This window comes from Trachemys scripta, chromosome 10 (genome assembly GCF_013100865.1).
Source record: "Trachemys scripta elegans isolate TJP31775 chromosome 10, CAS_Tse_1.0, whole genome shotgun sequence".
Classification (NCBI taxonomy): domain Eukaryota; kingdom Metazoa; phylum Chordata; order Testudines; family Emydidae; genus Trachemys; species Trachemys scripta.
Genome location: NC_048307.1, coordinates 61,524,117 through 61,551,933, shown reverse-complemented (window position 1 = coordinate 61,551,933; position 27,817 = coordinate 61,524,117). Strand labels below are relative to the sequence as shown.

At 41.5% G+C, this 27,817-nt stretch overlaps 1 protein-coding gene across 1 annotated transcript in view; it reads left to right on the top strand.

The window, feature by feature from the left end:
* The window catches only part of UNC13C (unc-13 homolog C), a 398,557-nt gene that overhangs the window by 281,372 nt on the left and 89,368 nt on the right, over positions 1 to 27,817 (top strand). The window contains exons 20-23 of the mRNA XM_034783191.1: positions 21,339 to 21,465; positions 23,738 to 23,834; positions 24,912 to 25,055; positions 27,345 to 27,422. Coding sequence (XP_034639082.1) covers positions 21,339 to 21,465; positions 23,738 to 23,834; positions 24,912 to 25,055; positions 27,345 to 27,422 — 446 coding nt within the window. The remainder of the gene's footprint in view (positions 1 to 21,338; positions 21,466 to 23,737; positions 23,835 to 24,911; positions 25,056 to 27,344; positions 27,423 to 27,817) is intronic.

Genomic DNA, 27,817 nt, shown 5'->3' with positions numbered 1-27,817 from the left:
GCAGTTTTAGCATTTGATGCATGATGAAGAGGCCGTCTGATGAGATAGATAGTGAGGTACATTTTCAGTAGGGTATACCAGGGCTTTAGAAGTACAACTCCATTATTGTCAAAGTTCCTCTTCACCAAAAGAGGTATTTTTTCAAATGCTTCATTTTTAATTCTCTATAGTATCAAGAAAATTCAGGAAAAAAACAGTACAGTGGAAAATGCAAAATGCTGCTGTAAAAAAAGCCATTATATCATTTGTAGCATGTTTGCATATTCCTGTTATATGGTGTCTTGCAGCATTAAAAAATATATATTATGAAAAATCAGTATTCTGCTGCCCTAAAGTTCCCATTTAACAGAAGATATCCTCTCCTTGGAAAACAGTATATTGCTCTAAGACAGTGTTTCCCAAACTTAGGATGCCGCTTGTGCAGGGAAAGCCCCTGGCGGGCTGGGTCGGTTTGTTTACCTGCCCCATCCATAGGTCTGGCCGATCACGGTTCCCACTGGCCGTGGTTCGCTGCTCCAGGCCAATGGGAGATGCTGAAAGCGGCGGCCAGTATGTCCCTCGGCCTGCGCTGCTTCCAGCAACTCCCATTGGCCTGGAGCAGCGAACTGCGGCCAGTGGGAGCCACGATCGGCCGGACCTGCGGACGGGGCAGGTAAACAAACCGGCTCGGCCCGCCAGGGGCTTTCCCTGCACAAGCAGCGTCCCAAGTTTGGGAAATACTGCTCTAAGATATGCTAGGGAATGAACCAGCCTCTGTCCTATCCAAGGGTCAAGGGAGTGTGAAAGAACTTTAAAGTGACCTTTGCCACACAAGCAGGCCAGAAGATCTGGCCCTCAGTCTCTATTTAGGGAGGAAAGATGTTTTTGTGATTATGGTACAGTCCTGGGCATTAGAACTAGTTTCTTATACAAATTTCCCTAGTCTAAGTTATTCAACCTCTCTGAGCCTCAGTTTCTCCATCTGTAAAAATGGGGATCATAATACTTAATTGGTTCTGACAACTGTTGTGAGGCTTGATTCATTAACATTTGTGAAGAGTTCGAAGACATTTGGAGCAAAAGTCCTGTTGCTGTTTTTATTACAAATTGTAAATTTCTCGTGAAAGATGGGAAGAATACATTTTTGGGACGTATTTGGAAAACTTACAAACCTGCAGTTCAGCTGCAGTGTCTGGAACCTGAGAAAGGCAATGATGACAGAAATATGTATTTCACATTCATAATTTTAATCCTGACTTGAAGAGACAGGCTGTCTCAGAAAGGGCAATATTTGACATTATCAGGAGAGTGTTTAAATTGTACTTAGTTGTGCCCTGCCCTGTATTTTAGATGATAGCCACTGGTTTCTATTGCCTTTAGGAAAACTGTAAAAACATTGGGATAAAGTGTCTTGTGGAATGTAATATTTTCCTTACTAAATCAACTGTGAATTGTTTTACTCTATGTTTTGCTTCCTCTGGGGCCTGATCCAACTAATTTCATGGTCAATCAGAGTCTTTCTATTGACTTCAGGCGGCTATGGATTGGCCCATAACACGTATAGTACTGTTACTGGGGTTCCATAAATTCTGTCAAGGAATACCATTCTTTTAAAGATGAACCTTCCCCTGCATAAAGCTTGAGTTATCAGAGGCCGCGTGAGGGATGAGTGTGTGGTTGTCAAGGCAAAATGCAGCCTTCCAATCTAGGGCCTGGGCACTGAGCAGCAGCCAAACCGTTCTGCTTCTACTCTATGCCATTAGGCCGGGGTGTTAAGGGCAGGGATCTGCTTAGTCCCAAATTTTGGATCTGTATTGTCTTGTCTTCTTGTTGTCCCTTCCTCTTTCTCTCTACAAATTTATACAATGTTCATTGCCCTGATACCTGAGTATCTCCATAGTATCAGATACCACTGTTGTTTGTTTGAGGCTGGCACTGAGCCCATGATCACCCCTGCTCTGGGGGTGCAGGGAAACTCCTGGGCAGTCACTTCAGCTTCCCTTCCAGAGGGCAAATGCAGTTTCATGGTTTTGTGTGAACTGGATTGATATCCCTGGAGACCGCAATCCTCTATTCATCCAAATACTAGAATCAAGTGATACAAACAAGCTGCAGCACTACAAGCTTCCCCCTTCCATGTACCTGGATGACCAAGAGTGAGAGCATAATTCAGTCTGTGTGACCTTTTCTGTACTTGACTTCTCTGCAGATACTGCTTGCCAGCTAATGTGCCAACAGCCATGTCAGTTAATGTCAATTGTGGCTGTGGATTTTGTGATGGGGAGACTTGTGCACAGGCTGGGAACTGAATTGAAACTGACAATAGATTTCTCACAGGTCACTAAACAAGATTCAGATGTTGCTAACAATGTTCAGTTGCTACTGACCAGAACAGGACTTGAACCTGTGACTAATCCACTGAGCAGTCCAGATCCTCTTTTTAAAGCTCCTTTTTATGATTTCTTTATTGTTCCAGACCCTGGCTGGAGCTCTACTGTAATACAAATAAATAATATTAGCAAACTCGTGTAGACTACATAGTATTGCTTCAATGAATGTAATAATCTATGGACTCAAATATTTGGGCTATAAATTACAGAAAGAAAAACATACTTTTCCTGGATGCTTGTGGTACTTTAGTTTGTCAGTCCATATAGGACTACAGTATATATGAAATATCCCATATCTATCCAGAGGTGGGAGGATCTTTCAGCTCCTTATTGAAAGTGATCTTTTAAGAAAAAACACCTGCAGTTAATTGAGTAACAATAAGATATTCTGCTCCACATTGCTTTTATTAGTAGTATTATAATCCTATAATAATGTCATTTTGCTTTTAATGGTATCTTACAGTACATCACTCTTTTGAACGATTTTGCAAATATTGTGGTCTAAATTCAGGCCCGGTTTCAGGGATGCAATACGTTTTATTTCAGTATTTGCACTCATTTATACGAGGTCAGAATTTGCCTGTATGTATACAGGACTCATTTCATTCAACCCTGAAAGGCGTTCAGGTCTGGTTTGGTACAAGGTGATTGTCCCTAGAAATTTTCTGCGATGGCAGATTATCCCCTAATTGTCTACCACAGAGTTTCTTGCACTTTCTGTGAAGGAGCTGATTCTAGCCACTGTTGGAGACAGGATACCGGACTAGATGGATCACTGGTCTGACCCAGTATGGCATTTCTATATTCCAAGTTATTTAACAACACATGTCAATACTTCACACCACTTTAGGATGAAAACTTCCGAAAAAGTATTGTATGTAATGGAAACTGCAGGGGAAAGCTCAGATTCTGTAGCCAGAATGTTATTACCCAAATTGGAATTTGGCTAAGGCACTACAGCTAACTTCCTTACTCTAGTGAAAATGCCTTAGGATCTTTCATGGCAAAGCAGCTTAGCTTTTACATCTCATGCAAAAAGTAACAGCTCTAGATCAGTTTGCCCCTTAACACCATACTTGGACATTGCTTCCAGACTGACTCAGAGAAAGAGCACCAACTGCTAAATCAGCATCATTCTTTGGAGCAGCTCATTAGGGTCTCCCATTCTACCACTGATCCTGTGGAGCCACGCTTAGCTAATATCATCTGACAAGATCACAGCCCAAGGCATAAGGCTAGGGTGACCAGATCACCTGATTTTATAGGGACAGTCCTGATTTTTGGGTCTTTTTCTTATATAGGATCCTATTACCCCCACCCCCTGTCCTGATTTTTCACACTTACTGTCTGGTCACCCTACATAAGGCAGAATGTTCTGAAAAAAGCAGGCCCTTAATTTTTTAGTGACAAAATATGCATGGTTGATACCTTTGAGACTGGGTAAGTAACTGAGTGCAAATAAATCTGGAACAATGTCAATATAGTTAAGCATAGTGCATGAATTTAAATTAGGGATGTCATAGAATCATAGAATATGAGGGTTGGAAGGGAGCTCAGGAGGTCATCTAGTCCAACCCCCTGCTCAAAGCAGTACCAATTCCCAACTAAATCATCCCAGCCAGACCTTTGTCAAGCCTGACCTTAAAAACCTCTAAGGAAGGAGATTCCACCACCTCCCTAGGTAACCCATTCCAGTTCTGTCAACTGGTACCACTGAGAACAGTCTAGATCCATCCTCTTTGGAACCCCCTTTCAGGTAGTTGAAAGCAGCTATCAAATCCCCCCTCATTCTTCTCTTCTGCAGACTAAACAATCCCAGTTCCCTCAGCCTCTCCTCATAAGTCATGTGCTCCAGCCCCCTAATCATTTTTGTTGCCCTCCGCGGGACTCTTTCCAATTTTTTCAGGCCCTTCTTGTAGTGTGGGGCCCAAAACTGGACACAGTACTCCAAATGAGGCCTCACCAATGTCGAATAGAGGGGAATGATCACATCCCTCGATCAGCTGGCAATGCCCCTACTTATAAAGCCCAAAATGCTGTTAGCCTTCTTAGCAACAAGGGCACACTGTCGACTCATATCCAGCTTCTCGTTCACTGTAACCCCTAGGTCCTTTTCTGCAGAACTGCTGCCTAGCCATTTGGTCCCTAGTCTGTAGCAGTGCATGGGATTCTTCTGTCCTAAGTGCAGGACTCTGCACTTGTCCTTGTTGAACCTCATCAGGTTTCTTTTGGCCCAATCCTCTAATTTGTCTAGGTTCCTCTGTGTCCCTACCCCTACCCTCCAGTGTATCTACCACTCCTCTCAGTTTAGTGTCATCTGCAAACTTGCTGAGAGTGCAGTCCACACCATCCTCCAGATCATTAATGAAGATATTGAACAAAACCAGCCCCAGGACTGACCCTTGGGGCACTCTGCTTGATACCAGCTGCCAACTAGACATGGAGCCATTGATCACTACCTGTTGAGCACGATGATCTAGCCAGCTTTCTATCCACCTTATAGTCCATTCATCCAGCCCATACTTCTTTAACTTGCTGGCAAGAATACTGTGGGAGACCATATCAAAAGCTTTGCTAAAGTCAAGGAATAACACATCCACTGCTTTCCTCTCATCCACAGACCTAGTTATCTCCTCATAGAAGGCAATTAAGTTAGTCAGGCTTGACTTGCCCTTGGTGAATCCATGCTGACTGTTCCTGATCACTTTCCTGTCCTGTAAGTGCTTCAGAATCGATTCCTTGAGGACCTGCTCCATGATTTTTCCAGGGACTGAGGTGAGGCTGACTGGCCTGTAGTTCCCTGGATTCTCCTTCTTCCCTTTTTAAAAGATGGGCACTACATTAGCCTTTTTCTAGTCATCCGGGACCTGCCCCGATCGCCATGAGTTTTCAAAGATAATGGCCAATGGCTCTGCAATCACATCTGCCAACTCCTTTAGCACCCTCGGATGAAAGCATCCAGCCCCATGGATTTTCTAAATAGTCCCAAACCACTTCTTTCTCCACAGAGGGCTGGTCACCTCTTCCCCATGCTGTGCTGCCCAGTGCAGCAGTCTGGGAGCTGACCTTGTTCGTGAAGACAGAGGCAAAAAAAGCATTGAGTACATTAGCTTTTTCCACATCCTCTGTCACTAGGTTGCCTCCCTCATTCAGTAAGGGGCCCACACTTTCCTTGACTTTCTTCTTGTTGCTAACATACCTGAAGAAACCCTTCTTGTTACTCTTAACATCTCTTGCTAGCTGCAACTCCAAGTGTGATTTGGCCTTCCTGATTTCACTCCTGCATGCCTGAGCAATATTTTTATACTCCTCCCTGGTCATTTGTCCAATCTTCCCCTTCTTGTAAGCTTCTTTTTTGTGCTTAAGATCAGCAAGGATTTCACTGTTAAGCCAAGCTGGTCGCCTGCCATATTTACTATTCTTTCTACACATCAGGATGGTTTGTTCCTGCAACCTCAATAAAGATTCTTTAAAATACAGCCAGCTCTCCTGGACTCCTTTGCCCCTCATGTTATTCTCCCAGGGGATCCTGCCTATCAGTTCCCTGAGGGAGGCAAAGTCTGCTTTTCTGAAGTCCAGGGTCTGTATTCTGCTGCTCTCCTTTCTTCCTTGTGTCAGGATCCTGAACTCGACCATCTCATGGTCACTGCCTCCCAGGTTCCCATCCACTTTTGCTTCCCCTACTAATTCTTCCCAGTTTGTGAGCAGCAGGTCAAGAAAAGCTCTGCCCCTAGTTGGTTCCTCCAGCACTTGCACCAGGAAATTGTCCCCTACACTTTCCAAAAACTTCCTGGATTGTCTGTGCACCACTGTATTGCTCTCCCAGCAGATATCAGGGTGATTCAAGTCTCCCATGAGAACCAGGGCCTGCGATCTAGTAACTTCTGTTAGTTGCCGGAAGAAAGCCCCGTCCACCTCATCCCCCTGGTCTGGTAGTCTATAGCAGACTCCCACCATGACATCACCCTTGTTGCTCACACTTCTAAACTTAATCCAGAGACTCTCAGGTTTTTCTGCAGTTTCATACCGGAGCTCTGAGCAGTCATACTGCTCTCTTACATACAATGCAACTCCCCCACCTTTTCTGCCCTACCTGTCCTTCCTGAACAGTTTATATCCATCCATGACAGTACTCCAGTCATGTGAGTTATCCCACCAAGTCTCTGTTATTCCAGTCACATCATAGTTCTTTGACCGTGCCAGGACTTCCAGTTCTCCCTGCTTGTTTTCCAGGCTTCTTGCATTTGTGTATAGGCACTCAAGATAACTCACTGATCGTCCCATTTTCTCAGTATGAGATAGGAGTCCTTCCCTCTTGCACTCTCCAGCTCGTGCTTCCTCCTGGTATCCCATTTCCCCACTTACCTCAGGGCTTTGGTCTCCTTCCCCCCAGTGATCCTAGTTTAAAACCCTCCTCACTAGGTTAGTCAGCCTGCTTGCGAAGATGCTCTTCCCTCTTTTCGTTAGGTGGAGCCCGTCTCTGCCTAGCACTCCTCCTTCTTGGAACACCATCCCATGGTCAAAGAATCCAAAGCCTTCTCTCTGACACCATGTGCATAGCCATTCGTTGATTTCCATGATTCGATGGTCTCTACCCAGGCCTTTTCCTTGCACAGCGAGGATAGAAGAGAACACCACTTGCACCTCAAACTCCTTTATCCTTCTTCCCAGAGCCATGTAGTCTGCAGTGATCTGCTCAAGGTCATTCTTGGCAGTATCATCGGTGCCCACGTGGAGAAGCAGGAAGGGGTAGCGATCTGAGGGCTTGATGAGTCTCGGCAGTCTCTCCGTCACATTGTGAATCCTAGCTCCTGGCAAGCAGCAGACCTCTCGGTTTTCCCGGTCGGGGCGGCAGATAGATGACTCAGTCCCACTGAGGAGAGAGTCCCCAACCACCACTACCCGCCTCCTTCTCTTGGGAGCGGTGGCCGTGGAACCCCCATCCCTAGGACAATGCATCTCATGCCTTCCAATCAGTGGAGTCTCCTTCTGCTCCCTTACCTCAGATGTATCATCTAGTCCACTCTCCGCATTAGTACCTGTGGAGAGAAAATGAAAACGGTTGCTCACCTGTATATCCATTACTGGTACATGGACGCTCCTCTTTCTCCTTCTGGAGGTCACATGCTGCTAAATTTCTTCACCGTCCCTCTGTCTCCACTGCGCAGCCTGCTCTGATTCTTCAGAATGTTGTGCCCATAGAAGCATATCCTGACATCTGTCCAGGAAATCTTCATTTTCTCTTATGCAACGCAGGGTGGATACTTGTTTCTCCAGACCTCGAACCTTCTCTTCCAATATGGAGACCCGCTTGCACTTTGTACAAACAAAGTCGCTTCTGTCCTGTGGAAGAAGAACATGGCCCAACCTGTGCAGGTTACAACAGCTGAACGCTCACCTTCCATATTACCTTCCTTCTAAGAGCTTCCTCAGCTGTTGCAGTAACTACTCAGAGAAGCTCACAAGATCAAAGCCTCAGTGGGCTCTCCCCAGGCGAACTCTCAGGCAAACTCCCTCTGTTAGCCTCCGCTGTTTGCCTCTCAGCTGGTTCACTGCTGACTGCCTTTTTATAACAGTCAGGCCCACTCAAGGCCCACCTGGAACAAAGCACTTCCAATTCACACTTTTCAAACAAACGATCAAGCACCCGGTCAAACTGACAAACTGTCCCCGCAACAGACACTCAGATACTCATTAAAACAGACCCCCTAATGCAGCACTTAGCGTACCTCCCCTCGGACAGATCCTAGGCAAACTCCCTCTGTTCGCCTCCGCTGTTCGCCGTCAAGTGATTAAAAAGTGGACTTGTAGCCTCTAAAGTTTTACATTGTTTTGTTTTTGAGCACAGTTATGAAACAAAAAAAAATCTATATTTTTAAGTTACACTTTCACGATATTCTGTATTGTATTGTAATAGAAATCAATATATTTGAGAATGTAGAAAAACATCCAAAAATATTTAATACATTTCAATTGGTATTTGATTGTTTAACAATACAATTAATCACAATTAATTTTGTTTTAGTTAATCGCATGAGTTAACTGCGATTAATAGACAGCCCTAATTTAGACGGAAGATTTTTCCCACAATTAATCCAAACTGAACTAGTTTATGCTCAGCCTTAGTCCAGATAGATCATTTCCATTTTGACAAGTTACATCTATAGTACTGTAGCATTTACTCAATTGACATTCCAATCAATACTTGTCCCTTAGTGGATTGTTATCTAAGTATATTAATTTGATATACATATCACATGTGCTTTGTCATTGTTATTCATCTCTGAAACTTTATTTTTGCATTTTAAAGGCTGGAGTTACAAGCAATTGGACAAATGTTATTGTTTGTTTGATATTTATATATGTTTATACACATGAACTAAAGGAAAAATATCTCTAGTCACCTTGGGGAATTTATATAGAAAAGTGACTGTTGTCGTGCTTTTTGTTCAAAAAGATTTGAAGTATTCTGTTGAACCAGACAGTTATGGGATCCTTCATGCAATTAACTTGTGACTAGCAACTAAAGCAGTGGTTAGAATATTGTTGTGGAAAAATCTCCTGCGTCTCAGCTTGCCTAGATAATAGGGAAACTGAACAGAATATCAAATTGATTGCATAACATCTTGTTTGGTTTTAAATCTCTGACTTATACAAAGGGTCTTAGAGTTTCAGTTTATATTCTAATTTTTATCAACTGAGGCATATCAAAAGCTGTGCAGCCACTTAGTATTTGTTTAAAACGCCATTCAAAATAAAGCAATTTCCTTAAAGTTAAAATAGAGGTGAACTGATTTTTGCAGCAAATAGGGTTTTGTTCCAATTTAGTAAACAGTTCATGTAATATTTCCTTTGTGTCATATGCCTCATTGAACAGGGCTGCTTAATAGGCATTATTTCAGTGTCAGAGCCCAAACACTTTCAACATATAAACTCATTAAGATTAGAACACTGACAGTTGTATTGCAGTCTCTATTGACTCTTTCCTTAGCAAGCTAATCCTGGAGAAATTATCACTTGATATGTAATGTATAACATGCCATATCTGGGATGTCTCTGTCACGAGGGTGCTTAAAGCTGCAATAGAAGTCCTAAAAGCTCTTTCCACAGTACTCAAAAATCCTGCGGCCCAATTATCTGGTCAGTCATGCACATGCAACTCACAATAGCTTGTACAATCGCTCAGACTTACCAATTATCACATTAAAAAGCTCAAGGAAGCATTTTGAAAATATTTCTGTATTCTTTATCTGTTATCAGTTCTGTGCATCCCATTGCTATGGGATTTCGGATGGGATTTTTGGTGGGGATGGGTAAGCAAGTGTGTATTTTAAAAAACCCAGTACAAATGGAAGTCATCCCAACCTTCTTCCAAAACTTCAACCAAACTATAGACCCAGCGGTCCGAGGAGCTGGGTATCCACAGCTCCCATTGATCTCAGTTAGAGTTTTGTCTGTTAAGTTCCTATGAAAATCAGGCCCTTTTGGGAGACAATTAGAATTGTCATTATAATTTGTGTTGTGGTAGGGGCGAGGGTCCCTAATCAGGGAACCGAGCACTGAGGGTACACACACAATGAAAAAAACAGCCTCTGCCTCAAAGATCTTCCAACCTACGTAAACTCCAATATGCAGGAATACAGAATGCTGTCAGCTGTGTTACATCTGCATTTCAGGCAAGGTGCAACAGTTCTTCTGCTGTGGCTGGAGGAGAATGAATCCTTCCCTGGCTGCGGATTGGCAATGGAGCTGCTTTGCTGTCATTACTGCAATCCCCACTGTTTCTGCAGCCCCCTTTTTCAGAGCCACTATTGGCTGATGGGGCTACATAGCATCAGCTCTACCAGCCCTTCCCCAACACCTCTCTTGATATGCTCCTATTCTGCCCATCAAACCCAACTACACAGGGAAACCCAAGAGTCCACGCATAGCGAAGCGGCATGTAGAACATCTGCAAGTGTTCCCCAAATCCTGCCACCTCCTCTATGCAGTGGAAGTGCACTAGTCTAGGCTCCTCAATGACCATGGAGAATGGGGTGAAGTTTGCCCTGTTGGATTCTTTGCCAAATATAATGTCACCATGCCCATGGTCAGGAGATCATGTAGCATATAGACTTAAATATATTAGTGCACTTGATTTGGCTTTTCTTTTTAAAAGATTCCCCCTCTTGTCTGGTTAGAGGATGCTTCGGGAGAGGCTTTCCCTGTCCTTGAACATATAGGAATCCTCTTGGAGGGTGTCTCCATTTGCCCAGGAGAAGGGGTCTTTCAGGGAGTATTCATAGGCCTCCTCCTATTAGCAGCAAGTATGAGTGCTGGGTTCACTACTATGAGTCTGGAAGAAGAATGTAGGCATTGGGACATGACTACCAGGGAAGACCTCATCAATAGTGTGATGAGATACCATCCTCAAAAGTTCAGAAAGGGAGAGTTAACCAAAGCTCTAAAAAAGGTTCCTGAATTGATTTGTGCCTCTTCTTTTATAGGGCAGAGCTTAGTCTAATTCATCCACAATTGCATATAGTGCAAAGAGAAGAGTAAAATAACACATTTTTGTGATAAAATGCTCAGCTTTAACTTTGCCTTTACCAGGATTGGATGGTTTGTTTTTTTTTCTGTGCAGTAGATAAAATGGCAGTGGGCAGGCTTAGATTGGCAACTGCATTATGTCCTGTGAATAGATGCCAGCTCAGAAGCCACAATAAGCAGGACTTTTTTCTGCTTGATCAGTGGGGTCCGTTTCAGAGAACGTGGCCTTTTCAGTCAATCCAAGAACCCCCACCGTTTTCTTAAAAGTGCTAGCAAATATGTTAAAAATGCTCCAAAGAGATTCTCTTTCTAAAGAAGAACAGAAATTGGTTTCAGAAAATCCTGAAGGGTCTCCATTATTCCTCTGCAGGGCCAGAGTCCTGAAAGGCAGGTGGAGGAGATGCATCACTCAAGTGCTGATGCTTGGAGATGATCATAATGCCTCCTGGGAGCTAGGGGAGCATACAGAGCAGGAGGCCACAGGTGCAACCCCTGCTCCCTGCAGTGTCCCATCTCCAGCATGAATTGAGCAGGAGCATAGCTTTGCCTAGTCATGTGCCTTATGGGAACACTGCCTATCTTAGGGTTTCTTACACTGCTCACCATCACACTGCTGTACTCCCTTTTCCACTCATACTGGAATGGCCATAAATTGACTCATATTATAGTATCTATAAACAGCCTCCACTCTCTAGAGGTTGGCAGATGCCCTATAGTTAGTAGTCCAGACTGTGAGGCTTAAGCCTTGGCCTCCACTAGAGGTGGGGTGCAGAGGAAGGTTCCAAGACGTGGGTTCTAATTTGTACCAGCTGATGGTAATTTCCAAGGCACAATATGTCAGCTGGGGATAGCCATAGTGCAGGGTTCTCCAACCACCCTGCACTAATTGCTGCAGGGAGGGAGGTATAGGAGCCAAGTATGCCATCTCTTTGCCCAGTGGGGACTCCCTTCCCCCTTTCCTCATGTACATGTCCTTCACATCCAAAAGCTTGCTGGCTGATATACTGAGGGAAGGGGTTTGGGACCTTCTCCAGGTAGCTAGCAGGAAGCAATGCCTGAAATTCCCAGTGAGAATGTGCCTGGCTCCTGCTCAGGGGCTCAAGGAGGCTGTCTCCTTGCACCCTTTTCCACTTTTTAGCACCCAGACAAGGCTCGTCACTGGTGAGCCGAAGGATTTAGTTATTTCCTTATGCTCATGATAATTTTAGTCCCAAATTAAATTGTCTCCAGCTGGCATCTCTTGCATAAATATTCAGCCATGTCTAAACATTGTTGTTTCAGCTGCAAAAGAAACTCGTACAACAGATGCTGCAAAATTCATCAAACTTGTAATTTTCAAAACATTTGGTGTTTTTACCATTAAATCTGTGTCTCGGTTTTGCTTGAGAAACCACAAGTCTCAGAGTAGTTTTATTGTTCATATTACAGTCCTTCCCTTGATTGAATTTACTAATATTATCAGACAAGAATAGTGATACTTGACCAAATTTACAATCCCAATTATATAAGTATGCACCAAGCATGTGGGTGTTGCATTACGGTACTACTACCCTTTAGTTTCATCGTGGTGCTAATTGCAAAGCCACTCTAAGTTTGTAAAGATAAATAGCAATGACAGCGCAGTCAAAAATTAATATCTGTGCCTTGAGTCACATAAAATCATAGTTTGTAAAATACAGCAAGGAGGCATTGTATTAACTTTGAAGCCATTAGTGCTCAAGCAGAATCTGAAGGCAGAATGTGACATTTCAAAATATTTAAGTGGAAATGGGAAGGAAAAACTGAAACTCCAAAGTTAAAGCTGAGCTATTCAGCAGATGGGATTTTTTTTAAAAGCACTGCCACAGTTTAGGACATTAATAAAGCTACTGTAGCAATTTGAGCTTTTGTTACTCGGGTGACTGCTCTTTGGTTTCCAGCACTCTGTGTCAGGGCTGGAATCATGATTACAGCATTAGCATTGAGTTTCTACACAAGGACACAAGTGATCTTAGAAGGTCACTCTTAGGGCTGTTTGCTTGTGGATTGATAATGAGAAGACAATCATAAGCAGTGTGACTTATTTGTCCAATGGTGCTAGGGCTGTGCTGCAGGACATTGGATGGTCTTCTCCCTCCCCCTCCACCACCCCCAGTTAGAATTGTTGCTATCAGCAGTGGAACAATGCACAGAAAATAAATCAGTGAGCAGCGGAATAGCAGAAAATACTGTGGGATTTTAAGTGCATCATTGTCCCACGTTATTTGAATTCCTGTTGCCACTCAGTGTTGTCTCTTATTGTTATTAGCTATACCAGTTTGCTATAAACCAAAAAAACAAAACAAAAGTTTAACCTATTGTCAATCTTTTATAATTTCATACTATTTTATTGGGTGGAACGCAAAAAAAAAAGATAAATTTGAGGCTATATATGTGTTTAAATATTTTAAAGACAGTGATACCTTGGTTAACTTACTGTAAAATATATATCAGTGGTAAACAACACTGATCAACAAATTGACAGATAATTTTAATTGGAGGAGCTGATCTAAAGATCACTGAAAGTTCTCCTTAATTGTGTATATTTTGAATGATCTCACAATGCAGATAGATGGCCTTCACTGAATTCAAAGTTTTGTGGCTTTCTCAAACTATTGCTTTGAGGGATCACAAACTATTGCAAATAATTTAATCCCATTGTTTTTCAACCAAAGGAAAGCCTGTTTTAGAACTCCTCTGCCCCCCCAAAATGGCTTTCACATGACCTTATTTTAGGTGGAACTGCTAACAAAGTTTGGGTTAGGTTGCCTAACATTTTCCATTATAAGCCCTTGTTTTCAGTCATTTAGCATAACTTTAATTGTTTGGTCTGAAATTATCCATGCTTGTTCTCTGCCTCAGGCTGAATTTTGTTTGGATGTTTCAGCAAAAATGGTTCGGCTGTTTACAACAAGGTTAGGTAGTGGTAGCCGAGGTATTGCTCTAATTTGCAAAGCTGGCTGTGGTCTCCAATCTGGGATAGTCAGAGCACAATGTTCTCCAGTCACCCTGCACCAATGGCTGCAGGGAGGGAGCTATAGAAGCCAGCTACACCAGCATTATGCCCAGTGGGGACTCCCCCACTCCGGGAGAATCCCCAGCAGGGACATGAGCAGAATAGGGCAGATAATCTGCCCCAAAATGTTGTATATGGCCACTTGACCTTTTTGAAATACCATGTTTGGGCTGCAAGCTGAAAAGCTGGGACTCCACTGCTATAGACCACAAATTTCAAACTTGAGTGCATCTACCTAAATCCATAATGAGGCACTTAAATAAGTGGCTGGACTGTCAGAGTTGCTACTCATGTATAACTGCCATTAAAGTTAACAGGAGTTCAGCATCTCTAAGAATCAGGCCATTTATATAGATTTCTAAACATGGATTTAGGTGCAACACTTTATGCACCCAAGATTGAAATTTTTGGCCACGCATTATTAATATCCTAAACATATACAAAATGTGTAATTAAATATACACATAGTAAATGTATTGACTTCTACACTGTGTAGACCTTGATTCACAAATATTTTCTCAATGATGCATTGAGTTATCTGGGGGTAATGTGCCATTAGCTCTAATGGGAAGTAGGCATGTCACCCTTACACATCTCAGTGAACAAATAAATTGCTTGATAGATACATTGCACTACTAGGAACATTTTACAGCACTTCCAAACCAAAGAGGTGATTAGCATTAGGCTTCCACTGCTAGAGACCCCATTTGTCTTGACTCAAAAATGAAATGAATGTGATATTCCTAATGTGATCCCAGACAGGGCTGGCGCAACCCATTAGGCGACCTAGGTGGTTGCCTAGGGCACTACAATTTGGGGGGTGGCGACTGCGGCAGTATTTCGGCAGCGGGACCTCCCACTGCCTCTGTGGGGAGGACCTTCTACTGTCTAGGGTGGCAGAAAAGCTGGCGGCACTCCTGATTCCAGATGAACATGGTTGCAAATAAAAAACACTGACGTTGGCAGATTTAGTTCAAGATTGGCTCAGTGCTATAAGGGTACATCTACACTACAGGGGGGAGTCGATTTAAGATACACAAACTCAGCTACGTGAATAGCGTAGCTGAATTCGACGTATCGCAGCCGACTTACCCCGTTGTGAGGACGGCGGCAAAATTGACTTCTGTGGCTGTCTGTCGGCGGCGCTTACTACCACCTCCACTGGTGGAGTAAGAGCGCCGATTCGGGGATCGATTGTCGTGTCCCAACGGGACGCGATAAATCGATCCCCGAGAGGTCGATTTCTACCCGCCGATTCAGGCGGGTAGTATAGACCTAGCCTCAGAAAGGATGTTACATAGCAGGGTTGAGCTCTATTGGAAGCAATCATATTGTGCAACTATTGTGACATCTGTCTTCATCACGGCTGGCTTGTAGACCCCTGGTTCTCAGTCTCTCACTTTTATCATAGCATAGACTGTGGACACTGACATAAAATAGTCATGGTGGGAAGCTGGCTGACTGCTTATGTGCTACTGCATGTAATTTAACTGCAACTGGAAGTATGAGATGTACTGCCACTGAGAGGCCTTTATCCCACCCAACCTTCCTTTAGCAGGCCTGCAAATGACCCTAATTCTCCTCAAGGTCTCCTGGCCTCTTCCACTTTCTTCCTCCCCCAAACTATATGCCTATCCTGACCAGGTTCACAAGAGGCCAAAAAAACTGTGCTGACTTCCAGTCTATCTTAATCGAATCTAGGCAGTATTCTACTCAAACTGATGTGATGCCTCTATGTTAGCAGCTACATCTTCAATCCTTTGATAGGTACAATAGATACACTCAGGCATTAACTGAAGTTCATTACCATATAATTCTCATATACTAATTCACTGTATGCATTTTGCAATCAGTTTTTGATATCTCACATGGTACTTCTTGAAACTGCCCAAGGTTCTGGGGCTAAAATAGAAACAAACATCTTAATTTTGACTCTGTATTCTCCTGATTGTTTTTTTTTTCTTTGAGTAAAAATAGATTTGTAAAATAGCTCAGCATTTCTCCTGTATTTTTCCTTTTCTTCTGCTTTTAGTATGTTAACTTAGAACCTGACAATCAAACTACTGTACAGTTAATAGAAGAGAGTTTAATTAGGTTACTTAACAGAAGTCACCATTGGAGCAAACAGTAATGAGATGAAGACATAAGCCTTTCACTGTAACTGTTTATAATTGAAATTGTCCAGTGGACACTTCTATACACATAGGACCCAATCAAATAATTTTCAAAGAAAACTACTTTAATTGTATTTTAGAAGCTTATCCATTAATTTTGACAGGGCACAAATTTTTTTGGTGCGTTATTCCTTTATGAACAGATGAAGCTGAATAATGTTTTTGTATATTTTTCAAGACATATGGTAGCTTTAAGGTATTTTAATAAATGGAGATTTATTTTCTACCTAGGTGACAGTCTATTGTTTGTATATGGAAAAATGAGCCTAGATGTTTGATGAAGTTTAGATCTAGGACCTAGATCTAAATTTACAAAGGTATTTAGGTACCAAAGATCAAAATAGGTTTCAATGGCAGTTAGATGCCTAAGTATGATATACAAAGCAGGTTAGGTACCTATTGGCATTTGAAATGCCTAAATACCTTTATAAATCTGGTCCCTAGTCTAAAACTTTACTGCCAGCCCCATCTCTATAATGGGCTCAATTAACACCCTGGACCTACACATACAAATGTTGGGGAAGCTTGGATCCATGTCCATGCCTTTTGACTTGGACCCATTTCTGTTTGTATCTAATCACAGCAAAAAAGATTGTTGAGTATGGGACAGCTGTCCATCTGTTGGTACAATTTCAAGAGGAGGAGAGGCAGGGCATCTCTGGGACTCCCTTCCCTTCAGTTATGCCAATGTGTTTATATGGCATCTGAGGGCCCTACCAAATTCATTGCCATAAAAAACACATCACAGGCTGTGAAATCTGGTCTTTTGTGTGCTTTTACCCTATACTATACAGATTTCACGGCGGGGACCAAAGTTTCTCAAATTGGGGGTCCTGACCCAAAAGGGAGTTGCAGGGGTTATTTTAGTGGGATTGTGGTATTGCCACCTTAACTTCTTTGCTGACTTCAGAGCTGGGTAGCCAGAGTGGCAGCTGTTGGCCAGGCGCCCAGCTCTAAAGGCAGTGCCCCATCAGCAGCAGTGCAGAAGTAAAGGTGACAATACCATACAATGCCACCCTTATTTCCGCGCAGCTGCCTTCAGAGCTGGGCGGACAGAAAGTGGTGGCTGCTGACTGAGGGCCCAGCTCTGCAGGCAGCAGCGCAGAAGTAAGGATAGCAATACCATACCATGGCATCCTTACTTCTGCACTGCTGCTGGAGCAGTACCACAACCCCCCCTACAATAACTTTGCGACCCTTCCCCCCCACACAACTCCTTTTTGGGTTACAATTACAATGCCATGAAATTTCAGATTTAAATAGCTGAAATCATGAAATTAATGATTTTTAAAATCCTATAACTGTGAAATTGACCAAAATGGAGGGTGAATTTATTAGGGCCCTAGGCATCTGTCCTGCTGAATCTGAAGACTTTCTTTCCTTTGATTGAACAACTGTTTTATTGCATATTGGGAGATGGGCTCCTGGTGATTTCCACTGTTCCATTTCCAGCGTTCGTTGAGCAATGATGCCTTTTAAAAACTGAGATACATTTTAAATTGTTTTCTTGGTGCAAAGATGTGTCAGTTGAGTTTCCTAAGGGAGCTTTGGGAACATACAAGAAAGTGGAGTAAGTTCTCTTCACGATAGTTTTTTCTATTAAGATAGGTCAGGGAAAGCAAACAACATGTCTTACCACTTCGTGTTGCCATCTTCTCCATTGAGAGCTCAGGCAAAAGGGTGATAAAAGCCGAGAGCGGGAGATACCTTGTAATCAAGAATATTGATGTGTGTTGAAATGCTTGAAAGTAGATTATGAGTAAGTGTCTGCAAAAGTGAATATTTTTAGCCTAGTTTTGCTACAAACTACAGCTGTTACTAAAGTCAGTGGGAGGATCCCCATGCCTACCTTCTAGGTCAGAATTTGGCTCTTTATATAATATAAAAATAAGCCTTTTAGGAATACTGTACTTAGCTAATAAAAAATAGTATTTTTTCTTCAACTAGATGATTAGATTAGAGATAACAATTTTTATGAAGCATTTTTATTCTTGTAAAATATTCCTAGCACTGAAGGTTAGGCTCATTTACATTCCAGAGATGAAATTGTATACAAAATTATTACACAGCAGTTTGAGGAACTACTTAAATGTTTTGTTTTGTAAATTTAATGAAAGATTTGAATCTCAGTTGTTAAAATTAAACATGTAGTATATCTAGCTACTAAATAAATGTTAAAGACTCATTTAAACTCTACTGGACTGTGTGAAACCAACACTTACGTTCTCATCAATTTTGCATATCATGGTTGGGTTAATAAAAGCGCTGAAATCATAGTAACAGTTAAGAGTGTTTGAATCTGGCTTTGCAATTCATCAAATGTAAAGTTTTCTAGTTTGTTTTATTTTCATCTTTAAAGTGCTGGCTGGGTAACTGTATGGAGAGACGGTAATATGAAGTCAAGTCACACACAAAAATATCTCTTGCTCTCTTTGGCTTGTTTAAAAAAAAAACCAAACTCTAACATTTTCTACATTTTTGCAGTGGCAAAGAGGTAGAGCAAAGATTGGGAACTGTTTGGATAACTAGATGATTTGTAACTGCTAGTGGCTCACTACTATGCAGGTGGTAGTCTAGGACAGCAAAATACAATTGACAGAAAACTGTGGGCTGGTAGGCACAGATTTGCTAGTTTGCCTGAGGCAACAGAACACCAGTACTAGCTTTGGATATTATGCAATTGCACAGTTTATTTTTAAAGGAAATTTGTACACACTTTATTTATAAAAAGGGAACTTGTCCTTCCTTTGATAACTACAGCTTGTCAGCATTTTACATGAAATCCATACATGAAGTGTATTGGTATTGATCATAAGCTCTTACCCATTCCTTGGTATGGAAACATTTTAACAATATACGAAGTTGCCATAATCGAATTGTTCATTCTCTCTCCCTGTTTGATGGCACAGTCCTTCAGTGCACAGCTGGTGGGAGATAAAGGCATACATGTCATGGTTCCTTCATCTACAGTAAAAAGTTCCACATCCCCCCCACACCTGGTCTTCTCTTGTATTCCCTTGTTATTTAGGTGGACCACACATCAGCATTATTATTAAAGTGGAATGCCTGCAAGATAGCTTTTACATATGTCTAAAGTTAGGATTATTACAGTTTTTTCGAGTAGTGAGATTCTCTGGTGTTGGAAGTAGAGCTGGGTGAATTTTTTTTTTTTTTTTTTTTTTTTTACAGTGAAAACTGTCGTTTCAGGTGAACCAAAACATTTCACAAATTTTCATCCATTTCACTTCACTGTTTCAGTCTAAACATTTAGACTTTTCTGTTCAAAACCATTTTTCATTTAGAATGTTCCTTCAATTTTATAAAAAACAATTAAAATGAAAAAGCTCAAAATCCAAGTGAAACTTTTTGATTTATCTGAAAAGGGGGGGTGGGAGGGGTTTGAATTTTTGCAACTTCCAAAATAGTTGTAGAGAGAGGCCCTTTATTCCAAAACCCGAATACAGATTTGGAATGTGGTTTTAAAAAAGTAGAAAATGGCCACATGCAAAGCCTGCTTGCTGGGCCCAGGTGTAAAGTGATCCCTGGAAAGGCACAACTTTACCTGTGCTTTTCATGAAATTGAAATGCTCTAAGTAAATAGAGTTTACAGGCAACAAACACAGTGTTTAGGAACAGTGCCCCCATTCCACTCCTCTACTGTAATACAATTTCTGCACAACTGAGATACTGACAAAAATTGCTACCAGGGTAAAACACATCTTCTAGCTGTCCTGGGTATTGGGAGAAACTTCCCTCCCTTACATCCCTGGATAGGAATATGTAGGCAAGGTGGAGGCACCAAATTTAAAAAGCAGTTTAATAAAATAACACTATCAAAATGGCTCTTCTGTTGGTGGTTGTAACAGGGTTGGGCCTCACCACTCGGTGCCTCCTACTGGTTGTCTCTGGGAATTAGTTTTGCCCAGTGGAGCGCCCCCTCCTGGTGGTGTCCCATCCATCATCTCTCTCTAAGTAGCAGGGTAGTGTGGCCCAACAGCAAGAGTCCATATAACTCCTCTCAGTAGCAGGGTAGTGTGGCCCAACAGCCAGAGTTCATGTAACTCCCCTCAGTCTCAGGGTAGTGTGGCCCAATGGCCAGAGGTGTAGGGGGACCCGGGCCCTCCCTCTCCACCAAGTCCCGACCCAGGGCTCTCCTAATGGCAGGGTTCCCCTTGCCGTTGGCTCGGCAGGTATCCAGCCGCAACACGCCGAGCGTCAGTGTTGCTCTAATGCTGCTTATCCCTCAAGTTCCCCTGGATCACTTCCTACCTTCAATATCGTGGTCTCCTCCGGAGACATGGGTTCCGGTCCGTTCCCCTCTGGCGGGTCCTCCGTCTGAGATGCAGGGTGTGGGGTGGCTAGGCTGGCTCCTGGAGCCCCAAGCATTGGCTGCCCCTCCTCAGGAGCTGGCTGTGTGCATCCTTCTCCTCCAGCAGTCAGCCCCAAGTGAGCAGCTTTGCAGGCTTTTATACCTAGTCTCCAGTTGGAGCATGCCCAGCAAGGCTTCCAGGGCAGGGCTTCCTCTCCCAGGAAGGAAGGGTTAACCCCTGCTGTGCCAGGGCGGGGCTGCTCTGCCCCATCACAGTGGTGCGGAGGGGGAAAAAAATCAAATATATTAAGAGTTGTAGGGGTGTCTTCTTCTTCCCACTTCTGCAATTTATTGAGTATTAACTACACACTATAAGTGCAACCTGTTTAAAGCTACAGTAGTCACTTCTTCAGACTTTTCCAATAGTTACGGCTAGCTATTATTTTCTTTTGATTACCTCGTGCTTGTATTTTTATTTCTTGCCTATCTTCTTTTCCAGTGCATTTCATACCACTCAAAGAGGAATCAGAATAAGAGAACAGAGTTTGATATATAAATTATTAGAATATTCTCCTTCTTTTATTGAATATTCATTCTTCACTTTTGCAGCAAGACACTATAGTATTCTACTTAATCTGTGAAAGTATTCTCTTTACTTCACAAATAGCTACAGATCATTTCAGCGATGGAGGCTTCAAAATGTTTTACATAATTTGTGGCCTGACATTTTCCAGGTGCTGAGAAGCCACAGTTGAAACTGTGGGTGCTGAGTTCTTCTGAGAAATTAGACCACTTGCCCTTAGCTGCAAGTACTGTATAATTTATTTCACTAGTGCTAGTAATGTTAGAAATGGCATTGAGACACAAGAATGTTATTTACAATCAGAACTTTATGAAATGTTTTTATTTTCTCTATTCTGTAGAACATGAAAAGCAGCGGTTATGCAAGAGCACAGATTATATGAATTTGCACTTCAAAGTGAAATGGTTTTATAATGAGTATGTGCGAGAACTCCCTGCCTTACAGGATGCAGTGCCCGAGTATTCTCTGTAAGTAGTGGGGAGAATTTCCCCTGAGTTTGTGCTCTGCTTGTTAAGTTTTATTTTCTTTAAATATTTATCTGTTATAACACTAAAAGAAGAGTGCATTTAAGCTAAGCAGCACTCATAACCCTTTCTTTATACTCTTCACATATTTCCCCCTTAATTCTTTATTCCCAAAAATAAGTTATACCAGATATTTTAAAAATTGTTAACCATTTCAGATTAATGCGTTTATTCAACAATTGCATTTAATAGAAGGGTTTCACAAATGGCAAAATCTTAAGGTCAGAGGATCCCAGGGGACAGCAGAAAATGTGGGTATAGCAACAGTATTAGTTATTTGTCGTTATAGTCATTTCATGCCAAAACCTGGAGTAAGATACAGCACTAATGGGCAATAAGAGCAATAGACGTTTTTATTCCATATGACTAATTTTCTTCTGTTGCTTCTCTTTTCTTCTCTCTTGCTGCAGTTAATTCACGCTTTTAGTCCTATGCTCTATCTTCATTCACATTCCTATGTCTTCTGATTTTTAGAATTCCAATAACTTGCCTCAGAAAGTTTGGGGGTCTGTCATTGGTTTCCATAGACCATAAATCCAAAACTGCAAATAAAATACACCACAGCTGAGGTTTTACCAAATTAAAACTACCTCCAGCTCATCCCATTATTAGTAAGAATCCAAACATATGCTAAAAAAAAAACCCGATGGAATCATTCTTGATAAAGGACACTTTCTAGTTATCAGACGATAGAAACTCACATGCTCATGCACCTTGATCTGTGCATGATGTTCCCAATCCTTGTTGGTTGGGGAGGGAACAGAGGGGGAAAAGTTCATCCTCCTCCAGCCCCACAGAGATTCCTTAGAAAAGATAATACAGCCTCATTATCTTTGCTATTGAGAGCTCCCATTGCAAGGACTTTAGGGGCAAAAACGGCCTGAAGGCTATCTTAGTAATATGATTCCAAATGCTCACCCGGGGCTAGAACTATTTGCCTCCTACACTTCCCCCATGAGCTACATGGTGATCCACAGGGTTTCTAGGCAGATCTCATGGCCAATTCTGTGGCATTGACAAACTCCCAATAAATTGATAAGGAAGGAACTCCAGGAGAGAACCCTTACAGCTGTCTTTGCTCAGAATGCCTTCCTTTACTTTCAACTGTGGGAAGAGGTTATGAGACCCCATATGTTTATCTACATATTCATAGAATCAGGAGGTCGTCTAGTCCAACCCCTTGCTCAAAGCAGGACCAACCCCAGTTAAATCATCCCAGCCAGGGCTTTGTCAAGCCGGGCCTTAAAAACCTCCAAGGTTGGAGATTCCACCACCTCCCTAGGTAACCCACTCCATTGCTTCACCACCCTCCTAGTGAAATAGTTTTTCCTAATATCCAACCTAGACCTCCCGCACTGCAACTTGAGACCATTGCTTCTTGTTCTGTCATCTGCCACCACTGAGAACAGCTTAGTTCCATCCTCTTTGGAACTCCTCTTCAGGTCGTGGAAGGCTGCTATCAAATCCCCCCTCATTCTTCTCTTCTGCAGACTAAATAAGCCCAGTTCCCTCAAGGCCCAGTTCCCTCGTAAGCCATGTGCCCCAGCCCCTAATCATTTTCATTGCCCTCAGCTGGACTATCTCCAATTTGTCCAAATCCTTTCTGGGGGGGGGGGAGGCCCAAAACTGGAAGCAGTACTCCAGATGTGGCCTCCCCAATGCCAAATAGAGGGAAATAATCACTTCCCTCGATCTGCTGGTAATACTCCTACTATTGCAGCCCATATGCTGGTTCTCTAGATATACACAAATTTGGTATTTATTTTAATGTTATTAAGGGGAAAGCCCTTCTCCATAAAATGCACATATAACTCCCATTTATAGCAATTAGTGTTTTAGCAGAATTCATGCTTATGATGTGAAAGCAGTTAAATAACAAATAGGAATGCTATTTTATAATTAAAGTTGGCCAAAATAAAAGGATCATATTTGCAACTCTAATACTGAGTGTGACATCTTTCAAAATTACATTTTTGCACCTGCCAAAACTGAGTTTATACATGCAAATCCAAAGCATACCATACGCAGTAATGTATGAATGAAAAAATTATGGGGACATTTTAGAAGTCAGGTCAAAATCCAAATGGTTGATATTATATATAATCATAATATTAAAATGCCTTAATGTCATAAAAGAGCAATAACTCTGTGTATATTCCAGAATAAAATGAATATTTTAAGGCAAACATGAAACATCAATGGTTGTAATTTTTAGATGGTTTGAGCCTTTTGTCATTCAGTGGTTGGATGAAAATGAAGATGTCTCAATGGAGTTTCTTCATGGAGCACTGGAAAGAGACAAAAAAGATGGAGTAAGTCCTTTTTATAAAAAATTGTTTTACGTCAGGAAAGAGATTTGGTATTACAACTTGCCACACAGTATAGGTACTCCTTATGCTGTGTCCTTATTAGACATCACATGCTATGCAGAGTCATTACTGGCCAGTACTTACCCTTCGATGCTAACCCTATGGCCAGATTCCAACTCCTGAGTGATTTTTTACCTACCTAAGTTCCCCTTGCAATTGCAGAACTTATTAGCTGCTTGCCCTACACTAGTGCTTGATGCTGCTTTGCACTGCCCAGCAGCTGCTACATTTAATCTGGGAGGTGACAGGCCTTCAGAGGTTCCTTTCTGTAGTTTCTGTATTGGTTCATACAGAACTTTCAGATGAGCACCCTTTTGGATGAACATTTTTATAGAAAAATATCTTTATCATATGTTTATTAATGCAGTGCCATGATAAAAATATTACCACCGCAATGCCATATTAATATAATAGTAGCATTCTCCAATAAGGAGGGGTAGTATCTACAGTTATTAAATTAAAGTCTCATAATCTGCAAATGACACACTTCCATAAGATCATATTGCTGTTAGACCAAAAAACCATGGGTAAAATCCTGGCCCTGTTGAAGCCAATCAGTGTGTTGCTATCGACTTCAGTGAAGCCAGGATTCCATGCTACATATTTTGTGCAGAGATTCAGGTACTGATGGTACAGCTCCAAAGAAGGCTAAATATTTATGTCCTACTCCTGAAATGCAGCCCTGTAGCGCTGACTCCTTGGGAGTGCTAATGAAGCCAATGAGACGCCACATAGGTGTAAGTGTCTACACTAGCAGATCCCAGTGCAGGAATATTGCTGTAGTTTGTAAAGCTTCATCCTGTTCCCAGAACAAAAGAAAAGAACACATAAAATCACTGTCTGTGTTACACCCTGTAAAAGTGCAAGCAATTTTTTTTAATTTCCATTTTCTTGCTCTAGGATGGATTTAAAGTATTAGAAATTCAATGAATACTGTTGTATTGTCAGAACGTGGGTTTGCAAATGTTAACTCATTTTAATTGGGGTTTTTGTTCCCTCCACCTCTTTATTCTCCTCTAGTTCCAGCAAACATCAGATCATGCCCTTTTCTCTTGCTCTGTGGTAGATGTCTTCACACAACTCAATCAAAGCTTCGAGATTATCAAGAAACTGGAGTGCCCTAATCCTGAAGCACTGTCTCATTTAATGAGAAGATTTGCGAAGGTAGATTAAAATCAATGCATTTTGACCAAGTTTCAGAGAAAGCGACATTCTGTTGTCGTGTTTAAAACATTCTAATATTATTTAGAACCAATATTCCCTGTTGCAAACCAGGAGCCTTAGAGAAGTTGCTTTGTTTTTATTCTTGGGAAATGACCAGTTTATTTTCTCTTAATTCATCACCCAATTTGAGGAACTCTAATCGCTGGACTTCATGTTTTAGTAAAACTAGATATGAGCATATGTTACCAAATGGCTTGACTTCTTTGGTGTTCTTGTTAATCATTGAATCACTACTTAGATTTCAGAACAATTCAACAGTGAAACATAGTGATCTGTCGGGTCTGTGGGATTGCTGGAAGAAATCTGGAGCCTTACTTCTGCATAGTTTTGGCACCAAAGCATTGTTGGTTGAAGCCCCTCGAGAGTGTGTTTGTTTGTTTCTTGCTCTCCCACCTCATCAGCATGTTGGTCCTGCTGATGGATAGTTTGCTCTGCTAGGCTGTTTTGGAAGCTTGGTGAATTTATGAGCTTTTCTTGAAGACCCAGTGCGGCTAGTTCATCTCTCATTCTTTGATGTCACTTAAAAATCAACGTTAAAATCATTGTTAAAGCAATGCCATAGAATTGCCAGATCGCAAGCATCGTCAGGGGCCAGAGCCGGTGCTATGACAAAGACCCTCATTTCCAACTGATCCCCCAGGATCTACAGGGCTTGAGAGCGGGTCAGTGCATGATGGGGGAGGAACTCAAGGAGGGAATTGTCATAGGTCTTTCCTCCCCAGAGCTCTCAGTTGTGGGCTTTGCTTTGGAAGGGGAGGCAAGCAGCATGATCTAGTGGATAGAGAACTGGACCAGGATTCAGGAGACTTAGATGCTATTCCCAGTTTCTAAATCCAGCTGCCACTGCATTGTTAGGTGACCTTGGGCAAGTCATTTCACTGCTTTGTGCCTCAGTTTCCTCATCTGTAAAATGGGGGTAATCATGGTTGTTTCCCTTGTGAAGCACTTTGAGATCTGTTGATGAAAAGCACTCTATAAGAGCTAGATATTATTATTTTGCTCATTATGTTTCTCAAAATACCATAAGTGGTTAAGCTACATCATGTGCTATTCACCTGCCATTTTTTGTTTGCTTTTTAACCTAAGGTTATTTCTGGGTTCTATGGTCTGAGTCACAAGTTTTAGACCATAAACATCTAAATGCCAAAGATTAAACATATTTTTCTTTTGAAAATAGACTCCACTGCTGAGACCTTGCATATCAAGTTCTAACCTTCTGCGGGTATTAACAGCCGAGTTTACAGGGTTCACCCTTAAAGACTTGCCAGTTGCCTTAGATAATTAAATAATATCACCTGAGCATTTACAGTATTTCCCTTAATTCCCAGAATAATAACTACAAGGAGGTAGAGGTAATACTGCTAATACAGGGTGATCACTGTATATATACTTGAAAAGCAGTGTTTGTTATAGAGCCTTAACTGTAGTTATAATAAACCTATCTGGAAAACGTGGTGCTGTGTGCAAGTGAAATATCACACTTCAGGTAAAAGCCAAAAGTAATTTTCTCTATCATATTTGAAGGCAAGTTTGAACAGCTGGGGGTGGATCAGCCACTTGTTTTTTCTAGGTTTATTAATCTGCTGTTTGATAAGATAGCACATTTTGTTAGGCCAGCTTTCTACTTGGATTGCCACATTCTCTTGCAAGCTTTAGAATTCCATTACAATGCCAAGGGCTATGAAATAGTTTGTATTTACACATAATTCTGTGCTTTCATCACAACTTTTCTCAGTCTGTAAACAAAGTATATATTCACGTGATTGTTAAGGATTAAGTTCACATTGCTGGGGTTTAAACATTGCTGCTTTGGTTCTTATTTGTCCATTATATTTTAATCTGTAGGTTGTCACCCTAGAGGATTTTGAGCTCACTAACGTTCTGCTTAGTATATGTCGCACAATGCACAAACTAGAGCCCTCAATGTTCTTACTTCTCAGTGTCAGTATAACTAAATGCAAAGTGTTTCTGTTATAGAAAATTACATTCCATTAAAAAAGAAACATTTATCCATTGTGAAGGGATTTAAAATGTGACCTTTCCAATTTTCTAAGCAAATGCAAACTAAAATTTTGTAAATTTAATCCAGAACAATTTTCTATCATTTACAAATATTATCTGCTTTGAAAACAAGCCTCCACTTTCACTTGAATACTATTCTGTATTTCTACTTACAATTCTTCAGAGATGATTATATATCTCAATTAAACATTTCCTTTTCCACCCTAGACTATCAACAAAGTGCTCCTTCAATATGCTGCAATTATTTCAAATGACTTCAGTTCATACTGTGATAAAGAAATTTTGGTAAGTAAAATTTAAAAAATACTAATATTATTTCAGATATTATTTCTGTCTTTAAAATGTGCACTTAGAGCTCTTATTATATTTACTGGAAATATGATCATTTTTATTGCAAGAAAATGAATGGAAAAAGGGAGAGTTTTTTTCCAGATGATAACCTATTTTCCTTGATTGCGTACATTGTAATGTAACAACTGATGGGGGTGGGGGAAGGAAAAGATAAATGAATATTAGAAGGAGAAATACTATGCACAGAGAAGTGTGGAAGAAACTGGTGATTTCCTATATTTGAAGTGATTACGTTGATGGGGATTTGCACCCAAAAACCTTAGCTCTAAATTAAGGAGGTTTTTGTGTCTGACAGAATCCTATATTCTCTCCTAAATCCCAGTAAATGA